This window comes from Papaver somniferum, chromosome 8, assembly GCF_003573695.1.
Source record: "Papaver somniferum cultivar HN1 chromosome 8, ASM357369v1, whole genome shotgun sequence".
In the NCBI taxonomy this organism is placed as follows: Eukaryota; Viridiplantae; Streptophyta; class Magnoliopsida; order Ranunculales; family Papaveraceae; genus Papaver; species Papaver somniferum.
Window position 1 is genome coordinate 86,061,750 of NC_039365.1, and position 13,310 is coordinate 86,075,059.

At 38.7% G+C, this 13,310-nt stretch overlaps 2 protein-coding genes across 2 annotated transcripts; both read left to right on the plus strand.

The window, feature by feature from the left end:
- The first annotated feature begins 3,170 nt into the window (after window positions 1–3,170).
- LOC113301896 (ubiquitin carboxyl-terminal hydrolase 2-like) lies at window positions 3,171–7,225 on the plus strand. Its single transcript, XM_026550734.1, has 6 exons — window positions 3,171–3,335; window positions 4,242–4,290; window positions 4,888–4,934; window positions 5,840–5,886; window positions 5,974–6,076; window positions 6,178–7,225. Exons 2-6 carry the CDS (start codon window positions 4,260–4,262, stop codon window positions 6,958–6,960), a joined length of 1,011 nt encoding a protein of 336 aa, XP_026406519.1. The 5' UTR covers window positions 3,171–3,335; window positions 4,242–4,259; the 3' UTR covers window positions 6,961–7,225.
- Window positions 7,226–8,117: 892 nt separating this feature from the next.
- On the plus strand, window positions 8,118–10,662 carry LOC113302345 (indole-3-acetic acid-amido synthetase GH3.3-like). Its single transcript, XM_026551256.1, has 3 exons — window positions 8,118–8,516; window positions 8,631–8,732; window positions 8,865–10,662. Exons 1-3 carry the CDS (start codon window positions 8,221–8,223, stop codon window positions 10,252–10,254), a joined length of 1,788 nt encoding a protein of 595 aa, XP_026407041.1. The 5' UTR covers window positions 8,118–8,220; the 3' UTR covers window positions 10,255–10,662.
- The last annotated feature ends 2,648 nt before the right edge of the window (window positions 10,663–13,310 follow it).

Consider the following 13,310-nt stretch of genomic DNA (forward strand, 5'->3'; position numbering starts at 1 on the left):
TCATTCCCCTATCCATATCCACTGCGGACAACCTAATGCTAAAAGAAAACCTGAGTCTGCTGAAATTAAAGCTATATTATTCAGTATGGAAAATGACAAGGCTCCAGGACCAGATGGTTTACCACATAACTTCTTCAAAATAAATTGGGATATCATTGGCAATGATATTGTCAAAATGGTTCAACATTTTTCCTCTTCAAGTTACTTGCTTAAGGAGATGAATGCCACTTTTATAGCCCTCATTCCCAAAATAGACACCCCAACCTCTCCTAGCCATTTCAGACCAATCAGTCTATGCAATACCACTTATAAAATCATATCCAAACTCCAAGCCCAAAGAATGAAACCTTATCTGAACAAAATCATATCTCCTTATCAGTCTGCTTTTATACCTGGAAGGTAAATCTCTGACAACATAGCAATTGCTCATGAAATTATTCACACCATGAGATCAAAAAGAGGAAAAAAGGGGAACACCGGTACCACGGGCATCAAAATTGATATGGCAAAAGCTTTTGACAGAGTGGACTAGATATTTCTAATAACCATTATGAAGAAAATTGGATTTGATGACAAATGGTGCAACAAAATATTACAGTGTATCTCAACCTCCACCTCGGTTGTTCTCATTAATGGCTCTCCTGAAAAATTCTTTAAACCTTCCAGAGGTCTAAGGCAAGGAGATCCTCTATCTCCTTATTTGTTTCTTTTCTGCATGGAAGCTCTGTCAAGAAATATTCTTTATGCTGAGGAGCTAGGCATCATCACTGGTATCAAGATATGCAAAGCTGCACCATCTATCAGCCACCTCATCTTTGCAGATGACTGCATGATATTCTGCAAAGCCAATCTGACTGAAGCTCAAAACATAATGAAGATTCTCCAAATCTTTGGTAACACCTCTGGGCAGTTAACCAATTTCAACAAATCTGGAGTTTTCTTCAGCAAAAACACCAACCCAGACCTCATCCCCCAAATCAACAGTTCCATGGGAGTCCAAATTCTTCAACTAGATGATAAATATCTAGGCTCTCTTCTCTTCACTCATAGAAGAAAAATAAATTCCTTCAAGCCTGGAGTGGAAAAACTGAAGTTGAGGCTTACTAGCTGGAAAAATACTCCTCTAAACCCTGCTGGAAGAGAAGTTCTCATTAAGTCTGTCACATCCTCAGCATGCATTTAACAGATGAACTGCTTCAAGGTGCCAAAGAAAACCTACAAAGACATCAACAACCTGCAAAGAGATTTCTTTTGTGGAAAAAATATAGAAAATCTTTCTGGCTACTACCCTAAAGCCTGGACTGCAGCGTGCAAACCCAAAGATCTGGGGGGTTTAGGATTCATGAACATGAAACTCTTCAATAGTTTTATGATAACAAAAATTGGTTGGAGGCTTGAGCGGGACCAAGACTCCTTATGGTATAGCCTCGTGGATGCCAAATATCTCTTAGGCAGGAATGTTCTAAATATGGATACAAAAGCTAAGGATGGAGATTCTTGGGTATGGAAAGGAATCTAGAAGGAATCAACAACATACAACATCACTACTCCTGGAGAATAGGCAATGGGAAAAAAATAAAGATACAGGAAGACATTTGGATTCCAAACACCCATCTGAAATAGCCAAAACCACAGAATTGCCCACAACATATTGAACTGTTAGAATATGTACTTCTTCCAGATGGAAATTGGGATGCAACACTAAACCTTACCTATTTTAGCAATGACAAGGCTACAGTGATTATCAACCTGCAGACACACCCAAACGAAGAAGATAGAATAATATGGGATCTCAATGATAAAGGGGTCTTCTCTTTCAAGGATTTGTACAAGGCAAAAATTGAAAACCTCTACAGAAATGACACTACTACAGGGAACTGGGCATCTATTTGGAACATGGAAGTGGCACCAGTTATCAGAATTTTTATCTGGAAATGTGCTCATGGAATATTACCCACTAATTCCAAAACAACTAGCATTCTTCATTACATCAACCCTTCATGCAATGTTTGCAATAGTGGAGAAGCGGAAACCATGTCGCACATGTTCTTGAATTGCCCAGCTGCTATACTGGTTTGGCAGGAGGTTTTGGGCTCCATTAATACCCATTTTTACAACAACACCATTTTCATTGACTGGTTGAATTCCTGGTTTCAACCTGGAATCAATAGTCCTAACTGCAACATCTATGCCACTACATGTTGGTATATCTGGAAAGCGAGATGTGATCTCATTTTCCAAAAAATCCAGCCAAATGCGAGAGTTACTTCTCTCTGCATTAAGCAGCACTTGTGCAATCATAATATAATACATCATATGCAAGGGAATATTATGAACAACCTTCCTCTCTTGCCTGAGGAAACTGATACAACATCTCAACAACATATTACTCCCTACACTCTGGTTACTACAGGAAATAATATCAACATATGCACCTTACAGGATCCTGAAACCTTATTATACTACACTGCTCTGATAATGACAGATTTTGCAGGAAACATCACTGAAACCAGAGGACATCCAGGATACTATGGAGCTGAGGGAGCAACAGAAGGGGCGGACCTAGCTTTCCAATGGGCCAAAGAATTGCAGCACACAAACGTTACCATATCTTCCGAGGCAATGGAGGTTCTAGTTCGTTTCAAGTTACTATATCATGAAGCGGTTACATGAAGATTTCGAATTAGCTATCACGGAAGAAAAAACTGTCAAGATGAAGAAGAAGACAGTAGTAGAAATATGGGTATTCACCCGATATCTTTTGTTCTATTGAATCTTAGCATCATTCATAGAACTCAAAATATGGATGCTTTCAAATTAGTTCTTTTCTGTAAAAACAATGCTGGCAGGTTAAGTGGCGCTTCTACTACCAATGTCAACACTAACCCTATGTTGTTCGAGTCTTAGTGCCTTATAAGCCTAATCTTTTTCTATAAAAATAAAATAAAAATAGAGATGACAGCCAGTACTTCCGCTATTATTTGTTTTCTTTCATTCAGTCGGTGTATTCGCAAGGGGAGCTCAAGGTAAAATTACGAGACACGAGGGCGTGCGAAAACGTATCACTGTATTAGTGCTTTGTGCAAGCAAACGTAGACGTGGTGGCCTGCCGCCTGGTAGTCGTGAAGGGCAAAAGTGAATTTTCAGCCTCATATCAGCGTTTAGTCTGCTCTCCATTACCTTTATTTTTCCGAAATCCCAACACTTTCTCTTTTCTTCTTCTCTGTCGCTCTAATCCCTAAAATCAGAGGATATATTGTTCACCCCCTCACTCTTTCCTTCGGGTATCCAGTTTTACTCTTCCACTTTACTTGTTGACATCTCTATCTCTCATTGTAAGTACACACTAAACCCGCTTCTGATACTAATTAGGGTTTTGTAACCATAGCTTACACTGATATTCGTTCTCTGGATTGCTGGGATTGTTTTATTTTCAATTTGGGGTTTTGTAAATTAAGATTTGTAAGCTTGGATACCGCAATAATCTATGTTTCTAGTAGATGTAATTGAGTGTTTGTTCTACCGTGTTTGTGTGTTGTCAACTTATCCAGCATGTATGTTATATCTTTGTGCTAAGGGAGTGGAATCTGATTCATGCCCAGTCTAGATTCACAAGGGTTGTTCATATTTGTTCCTAGTGTGTTTTGGTAATGTAATTGTCTACTTAGTAAGAACTTCAACAAAATCGACTAGCATTGACAATGGATTTGCCTCCAAGTTAGTGTTTGATTATATGTTTTAAATATGATGTTGTCACGATAACTTATTATGCAGCTGACTTGAGATTATTCACTATTTTTTAGACTTTGTCTTGTTGGCTCAGAAAAAATTATGATAATGGGTTTGCTATGACTCACTGTTGATTTCGTATTTAACCGCTTCTCTGCCAAGATCTTGAGTTGTCATAAAAGTGATAGTTATCCAGAATACATTTGCAGATGTTTTTAAGAGACATATATACTGCCCCTTTTAGACAACTTTGTAGTTGTTTTGTTATTGTTGAATTTAGACATTTGGATACCTGAGAAGTGTAACCTTCAGATACCTACTGCTTGCGACTTATTTTAAGAGGACATGGCAGCAGTTCTTTTGCTAATTTATCCTTTTACTGTATAAAGCCTCTTTTTAAGCTCTGAATCTGGTGTGAACCACTAAATCACTTGTTCCAGAGTTTTTGTATCTTCTCTCCTTGTCTTTCTGGAGTTGTAATTTTGAGACCCATCTTCTTATGTCTATTGCAGCTTTCAAATATTTCCAGCATGTCTTGGTGCACTATTGAGTCTGATCCTGGTAAGATTTATGGCAGCTCCTTCTCATGTGCTATATTTCTCTTAAAATATCTTGAGCAAGTCAAGCGAGTTATTAGTCAGTACATATCTTACGCTGAAACAAGAGTTGTAGTAATAGAGTTGTTTGCAGCGCAATATAATATCCTAGAACACCAAATAGTACTTGATACTTTTGATTTTATCGGTACCAGAATATTTTTTTTTAAATCTGGTACTTAGTGACATGTTACAATAGCAACAAAAATGTATGCTTAGCTGCTCTTAGAATAACAACTTGGGAGCAGATTGATGTGCTTCTTATTTTTACTTGCATTTCTTATGCGTAACCGTAGAAGTGCATCCTAATTTAATTTACAAATCTGTCGCATGATTTTGTTAGAATAGTGGATATCATCAATGGCAAATGTATGCCTGCTTTACCTAATTCATATGGGACCTTCACCTACTGCAATCTAGCCTCATTGTGTGTCTAACCAGCACATAAAAGTGCATACAAAGTGACTTTTGTCTGTAAATGTTAGCAGTTTTCGAGGCATACCAAGCATGACCTTCAAATATTTATTTTCCTTGCTTGACTGCTGCTCACCTTGTGTTGTAGGTGTATTTACTGAACTTATACAGCAGATGCAAGTGAAAGGCGTGCAGGTGATTTTGTTTGTTCTAAATGTTATTTCCTTTTCTTACTATTGTGCTGTCATATTCTTGAGAATGCGACATTTTTATTATTTTTCATTATTATATATATCTGGGATGCTAGTTCATGAAGTGTGATTTGGTGCTTAACTGCTTATACTATCTTTCAGTTTTGTTGCATGTAAATTAGAACTTTAGAAATAGAGCACCGGGGAATATTGGTAAATATCGATTTGTGTAAGAACGTTGGGTATGCTTGCTTGATTTTATTAGCTTGTCACTAATCATTATTGACCAGGCATTACAATGTGATCTTGATTTTTTACTTCCACTGTTCAGATAGTCAATGGTATTTTAAGCTTTGTTACTTCTGCTACCTGAATTCTCACAGTTCAAAAGAGTAATGTTGTGTGTGATTGTTTTAAATTATTTTATGTAGCCGCTAGCAGCTGCGGCTTGATGTAAATTTGGTCAGGTGTTAGAATGGAACATGGAAATGAATTAGTCCACCACCCACTTATCACCAGGATGCTGCCATCCCCACATACCTGTTGATGGGAAATAGAAAACCTAATTTTCAAATGCCCCTGCCCAACATGTTATTGTCATTTTGCGTCTAACGCTTTGGATCCGTTGATATCAAGCTTCTTCCAACTGATGCAAGTAATTATAGATCTGATAAGAACTGAGATATTAGTAGTATATAATTAGATATCCAGGGCATCCCCGTCAGAGAAGGAGGTGAAATGATAACTTGAGTTACATTAGGAAATAGTTAGGAGTTCGTTACTGCTGTAGGAAATCAGAAAGTTGGTACGTCATGATCTAAATTTTTAAGTTGATGAATAGCGATGCATATCTATGAACGGGTTTGGTGGAGTATCATATGCAAGTAATCTCTGTTTATGTGGTAACAGGTGGAGGAGTTGTATTCGTTGGATATGGATTTTCTGAACAATCTTCGGTCAGCTAACTATTTCATCCTTGTTTTAGTTATGTTGTCTCATTCTCATACATGCGTCCTGTTTTACTGATATCTTCATGCTTGTAGTCCTGTGTATGGTTTGATATTCCTTTTCAAGTGGCGACCTGGGGAGAAAGATGATCGAGTTGTAACTAAAGATCCAAACCCCAACTTATTTTTTGCAAGCCAGGTCTGTGTCATCCAATATCTTAGTTTGTTTTATTTACATTAACTTTTGAAGCATCAAACTTTAGTGGCTGCCAGTTTAACCAACCTTTTCAATCCTCACAGGTCATCAATAATGCTTGCGCAACACAAGCAATCCTTTCTATTCTTATGAACTGTCCTGATGTTGACATCGGCCCAGAATTGTCGATATTAAAAGAATTCTCAAAGAATTTTCCTCCTGAACTTCGAGGCCTGGCAATTAATAATAGTGAAGCCATACGTACGGCTCACAATAGCTTTGCAAGGCCTACACCATTTGTGCCTGAGGAGCAAAAGGTTGCAGGAAAGGATGATGACGTGTACCATTTCATTAGTTATCTACCCGTCGACGGCGTATTATACGAGCTTGATGGACTGAAGGAAGGTCCAATTAGTCTTGGTCAATGTCCTGGAGGTCAAGGTGATTTGGATTGGTTAAAAATGGTGCAACCTGTGATCCAAGACCGTATCGATAGGTATTCTGGAAGCGAGATAAGATTTAATCTGATGGCAATTATAAAGAACAGGAAGGAGATGTATACGGCTGAACTCAAGGATCTTCAAAAGAGGAGAGAACGTGTGTTGCAGCAGCTTTCATCGGCACAGGCTGAGAGGCAAGTGAATGGTGGCAGTGTCGAATCTCTGAACAAGTTGCTTTCAGAAATTAATATGGGGATTGAGAGCGCGACTGAGAAGATATTGATGGAGGAGGACAAATTTAAGAAATGGAAAACTGAAAACATACGCAGGAAACACAATTATATCCCATTCTTGTTTAACTTCCTCAAGATTCTTGCTGAGAAAAAACAGTTGAAGCCCTTGATTGAGAAGGCAAAGCAGAAATCATGCAACACTACACCTAGGTGAACAGTCTACTGCTTTTTCGCCAATTGTTACTAGAAGCTTGGAAGTACACAAGAAAATTGGTGCGCAAGGGAGTTCAGAGATCTTTCTGTTAATCTGGTCTCTATTTAGTGTGCTTAAAACGCCTTGTTGCACAATCGAATTCCTTAAATTTTCTATGTTCTCTTTTAAAATGTTTGGTTTTTTTTTATGACAAGGGCATGTACCCATCATTCTAGTTAGTTCCTGGTCCTGATAGTATGTTATACGTAAATGCTTTTTTATCTTGACCATGGGGGCTAGTGCTTCAAACCTTTTGAAGGAATGAACTATACTAAATGAGGGAGTGTTGGCCATCAAAAAGAAAAGAAAAGAGTGTCCTTTTAGAGGAACCCGTGAATTGCATCTGTGAAAATTTCCTCGTGCAAAACAGCGGCTTTGAGTGCGTAGGTTGAAGATAGAATTTGCAGATCGACTAGATTAGTTTGAGCCGTATTTACGAAATTTCCAAGATGCTTGTCTCCGACCAGACGGGGAGAACGTATGAGAAAAGAGAGACCCAAATACAATCAAACGCGCACGTTTGGACAATTTATTGTGACAACGACTGTATGGAAAAGTTGAAATCTGTACGTCAACATTTCAGCAGCTGGTTAATTCCCCGTTCAAAGTGTTGAAACAAACACCTACTGTATATGTCTTCATGTATATCATGTTGGGTCAAATTACTAAATATTTAAAACATGAAAGAAAACAAAACGGACGACCACACTATGGACGTCATTAGCATCTAAAAGGATGAAGCGGCCGGCACCCTATCACTTTCTAGGACCAACATGTTCACCGTTTTACTTCCACGTGTCTCGCAATTGACATACCGCCAACCACGACAATCGCTGACTTGGCTTACCCAGGACCTACTTGTCTGTCGAAGTACCCATTCCGTGACACCATATGGGCCATGATTGTCGACCTTTTCATCGACCAGTCTATCATTTTATATCACTCTTGTTTTTTCTTCTGTTTTTGTTACAAGAAAATGAAACGAAAATGAGTATCCAATCCGATCTCATCTCTCCCTACTAGGCTTAGACGACTAGAGCTGAGTTAGTCTTTGTCCCTACAAATTACATTACTAGTCTAACAACATAAATAGTATTAGTAGTTGCCTATAAATGACACCATGCTTACTCATATTTCTTCACCACAATAACAAACTTCTTCTTTCGCTCTGCATCTATTTCTCTCTAGATCTCAATCATTATTCATTCAGTAGCTACGCAAATGGCTGATTCTAAAACATGTAATCAAAAGCATGCCAAGGCACTTGATTTCATTGAGGAGATGACTAAAAATACCGACTCTGTTCAAGACAAAGTTATAACTGAAATCTTGAGAAGAAATGGTGAAACTGAGTATCTTTCGCGGTTCCAACTCAATGGAGCGACTGATCGTAAGACTTTCAAGTCGAAAGTCCCCATTATCAAATACGAGGATCTTGAACCTGAAATCCTACGTATTGCTAACGGTGATCGCTCTGCTATTCTATGCTCTCAACCCATCTCTGAGTTTCTCACCAGGTATATACACTAATCATATATGTGCCATTCTGTATAAGATTCTTCTGGTCTATTTTAAAAGCAATCCTAATGGAATTCCAATTATTTATCTTCACTTATATTGTTTCCGATCAGTTCTGGAACTTCAGCTGGTGAGAGAAAGTTGATGCCCACGATTGAGGAAGAATTAGATCGTCGCACCTTACTCTACAGCCTTCTTATGCCAGTCATGAACCTGTAAGTACATTGTAGTCCATAACTCATTCTTTGCTTTCTGTCAATTCAATTATTAGCGATTGCAAAAAGGGACGCACACGCGTACCCATGAATACTTCCTAGGAAATTGCTGATGAAATGTATTCGGTGCAGCTATCTTCCCGGGTTAGATAAAGGAAAGGCCCTTTACTTCTTATTTGTCAAGTCAGAAACAAAGACGCCAGGAGGCCTACTTGCTCGACCCGTGCTAACAAGCTACTACAAGAGCGAACATTTCAAGAATAGGCCACACGATCCTTACACAGTATACACTAGCCCGGACGGGGCAATTCTTTGCTCGGACTCATTTCAAAGCATGTACACTCAAATGCTATGTGGTCTTTACCAACGTGAAGAAGTCCTTCGACTTGGTGCCGTCTTCGCCTCTGGGCTAGTTCGTGCCATTCGGTTTCTTCAATTGCACTGGAGGCAACTTGCCCACGACATTGCTACTGGAACCTTAAACCCCAAGATCACCGATCCATCTATTCGACAATGTCTTGCTTCAGATAATAATAAGCTGCAAATACTGAAGCCAAACCTTGAACTAGCAGAATTTATCACAAACGAGTGTTGTGATGAGAATTGGGAAGGAATCATTACGAGGATTTGGCCTAATACCAAGTACCTCGAGGTGATAGTTACGGGTGCCATGGCTCAGTACATTCCCACCCTTGATTACTATAGCAATGGTCTACCGAAAGCTTGCACCATGTATGCGTCATCTGAATGTTATTTTGGCCTTAATCTTAAGCCGTTGTGCAAGCCCTCCGAAGTTACTTACACTATCATGCCCAACATGGGTTACTTCGAGTTCCTTCCTCACGAGCCATCCACTTCGTCCTCAAAACATGTTATTCCAAAGCTAATTGACATGGCTGACCTTGAGATGGGAAAAGAATATGAGCTGGTTATCACAACCTATTCAGGGCTTTGCAGGTATCAAGTTGGGGACATACTCCGAGTCACTGGCTTCTACAACACTGCCCCTCAATTCCAGTTTGTGAGAAGAAAGAATGTGTTGCTGAGTATAGACTCAGACAAGACCGACGAAGCGGAGCTCCAGGTAGCAGTGGAAAATGCTTCGAAACTCCTACGTGATTTCAATACTAGCGTCGTTGAATACACAAGCTATGCAGACACCAAGACGATACCTGGGCACTATGTGATCTATTGGGAGTTGCTAGTGTTAGACCAAGACAACTTGCCGAGCGACGAGGTGTTGAACCAGTGTTGCCTTGTTATGGAAGAGGCATTTAACTCGGTTTACAGGCAAGGTAGAGTTGCTGATCACTCCATAGGGCCGTTGGAAATAAGGATAGTAAAAAATGGTACTTTTGAAGAGCTCATGGACTATGCAATATCAAGGGGTGCGTCTATCAATCAGTACAAGGTGCCAAGGTGTGTGAACTTCACACCAATCATGGAATTGCTCGACTCAAGACTCCTCTCTACACATTTTAGCCCTGCGTGCCCACACTGGACTCCGGAGAGACGAAATTAGTAGCTAGCTAGTCGTCCAAACTGGATAGAGTAGGTCAGTCTGAAAGTCATCACCTACCAATAATAAAATCAGAATGACGATGAATTCTGGACGGAATCTTGTTCTTTTATTTAGTAATCTAATATCTATTGCATATCTAGTTGGTAGCTTCATCAGAAGTATGCATAATCGTAGTTTCGTAATTAACTGTAGTTTTCCGTTGTAAACTTTGATTTCCACGTCAGTCTTCTGTATGTGCAAAGAAAGAAAGAAAAGTCCAGTACGACATTGTTCACTCGTCTCTATGTTACTTTCCTAGCTAATTTTGGGCCTAGGCCTTTTGTCCGGGGCCTATTAAAATTTGTTCCCAACTAGAAGAAAGATAGGGGTGTCTTGATCCAATGAAACTACCAATTTATCCTTGTCAAATCTTTATACTAAAATCTAATTCTCTATTTTATTTCATTTTCTTCTCCATAAATATCGATTCTTCTTCTCTTTTCCCTCTTTTTTTTTTCCATTTTCAAATGAAAATATCATCGACGATCCAAAAAACGATTAATCGTTTCTTTCTTCTTCAATGTAATGATGTATCATCCACGAACGAAGCAACCTGCTGGAATTACTTATCCTAATGAGAATAATCAAGCAATTATTCGAGCGATTTGAAATAAACCATCGAAGAAGAAAACAGTTGCGGAAGGATCAAACTGGTAGCGCAATACAAGCAGAAATGACACAAGTCATGTACTTTTATATCAATCCAATACTTTAAATTAGATTTTAACAACACACATTCACTCAAAAATTGAACTTTTTGAAATCAACTTTGGGGTTTACCAGAATCGGTCTACGTTAATGTACTTGTAGACCGATTGCATTACGAAATGGTCTTTGTTCATACTAACAACCATCAATGTCCTGGATGTGCTTTCTAGTTGAAGAACATTTAACCAGAATCAGTTGATGTTCATGCCCACATCGATTATTTCCCGCGTATAAGAGATAACCGTTTTTCGGTATGTTTTTTTTGCTAGATATGATTATGTGAATGTTCACATATACCGATTATATAGTCTTTGGTTTCTTAACTGCTAAGCCCACAAATATGTTTATGTAAGTTTCCACATGAACCAATTTTTAGTGGAAAAATGGCCAACTTTTCCGTATAATTTTTAACCTAAAATCGGTTTTTATAAGCACTTATACAGAAGGATTCTTTTAAAGCATTGTTTGGTATCGGTCTTTGTGTGTGTATCGTCCTTAAATTTGATTATTGTTTATCGTGTATCCCCATTCATTTTAGGGACAACAAGGGAAAGCAAAAAGCAAGACGAAAAGAGAGTGAAGCAGAAAAACGATCTTGCTTCTCCTCAAAGTTTGGAACCTCGTCGAAAGGATGGTAAAAAGTTGGAAGCTAAATACCATAGGTGCTCGGCGAGTAAAAATAAACCGCTATAAATCAATGAACCACCACCTCAAGTGGAGTAGTGAGCACAAGAAAACTTTGGTTCTACTACACCTAGTGAATAAGAAAGTAATGAAAAACAAAGTGGTGACGAAGAATTTGGTAAAGAAGAAAGTGAAGACGAAGAAGATAATGAAGAAGAAGGTGATAAGGAAGCAGGAGTAGGAAAATAAGTACAACAACAACAAGTTCCAAAGTTACCGCCGAAAAAAGAAGGGATTACATGCCCATGCCGGAGATGATGTTACCTCGCATCCCTGATTATCATGTTTATGAGTTACTCGATGACAAAAGAGAGTAGTTATGGGGAAAATATAGTTAGGTTGGTGTCGTCTACCCAACCATAGTAAGTATCTTAACTTTATTCTATGTCTCCAACTTTTATTTAAGCTATCACCTATTATTCGTCCAGTCTTTTGAATATTGTCTGTCGGCCGTTATATTTTTTTAGGAGGACACCAATGTCGTGCATCTCCTTAACCAAGGAACGCCACATGCTAAAATGGACTTATGACCAATTAAAATAAAAAAAATAAAGTCTTCGATCTAGTAGATTCTACGGGGTTGTTGGTTACAGTCAATAATTCTAAAGTTGGATATGACCGACCTCTTGCTTCCTTCGCCCGAGAGATTTTATGGGAAAAGGGATATTTTCCATCTTTCAGTTGGCGAAATAACAACTTAAAATGATGTACAGTTGCTTACTAGTCTAAGCATAGAAGGTAAACCCCTAAGGGGGCTCGAATACGTGAATGATCTTGAATAATAAAAGATTTACGAGTTCACCAAGAAGGTGTCCGGTTTGGATGAGAATAAGACTAAGTCGGAGATGCTAATGGGTACGGTAAAGCAGAGAGTATTCTATCCCGTGAGCTTGAGGGACAAATTCATGGGAACAAAAGTGTTTCTTGAAAAAGGAAAGTTGACTGGAGAACGTATCATTGCTACAACCCATGCATATGTCCTCTACATCTTGGGAGTTGTTATCTTCCCCGGCATTTCCGATTCTCGTGTGAATGCCAGTTATATACAACTATTGGAACCACTTTACAAGGTCCACGACTACCCTTGAGGATTTGCCATCCTTGCACACTCGTTGAACGAGTTGAGAAAGCGTTCTAGGGTTAACATGAACCAAATTGAAAGGGATATGGTGCTTCTGAAGGTAATCCAAGTGGTGAAGTTATTGTGTTTATGTTACTCTTTTCTTTTCTCACCTATAATCCTATGCTGATGCAGGTGTGCATATAATTGCACTTACCAAAGATTGTGAAAACACGAGGGTACCCAAATATACCTCAATCTAAAACTTTTCCTACCTATAAGTCCTTTCTCCGAAAGTGATTGTCTATGGACTGAGTCGACACAATGCAACTAATCGGTTCACACTTCGTGTGATCGTCTATGGATATGAGATCGAGACAATACAACAACGAAGTACGTTTAATTGATAAAAAGGTTCGGACTCAACCAAACACAATAGGATTCACTTATCAAGTAAATAAGAATTAACGTTTGTGTAGTTTACTTTAAATTATAATAAAGACAATTATAATTGCGGAAAATAAAAGTAAATGATACAACAAGGTTTTGTTAACGAGGAAAACTT

Bases quoted from the DNA above. Each gene is read 5' to 3' on its own strand.
- LOC113302345 (XM_026551256.1), top strand. From the start codon at position 8,221: ATGGCTGATTCTAAAACATGTAATCAAAAGCATGCCAAGGCACTTGAT. The intron at 8,517-8,630 runs GTATATACACTA...GTTTCCGATCAG, and splicing joins ATCTCTGAGTTTCTCACCAG to TTCTGGAACTTCAGCTGGTG. The intron at 8,733-8,864 runs GTAAGTACATTG...TATTCGGTGCAG, and splicing joins CTTATGCCAGTCATGAACCT to CTATCTTCCCGGGTTAGATA.
- LOC113301896 (XM_026550734.1), top strand. From the start codon at position 4,260: ATGTCTTGGTGCACTATTGAGTCTGATCCTG. The intron at 4,935-5,839 runs GTGATTTTGTTT...ATGTGGTAACAG, and splicing joins TGCAAGTGAAAGGCGTGCAG to GTGGAGGAGTTGTATTCGTT. The intron at 5,887-5,973 runs GTCAGCTAACTA...TCATGCTTGTAG, and splicing joins GATTTTCTGAACAATCTTCG to TCCTGTGTATGGTTTGATAT.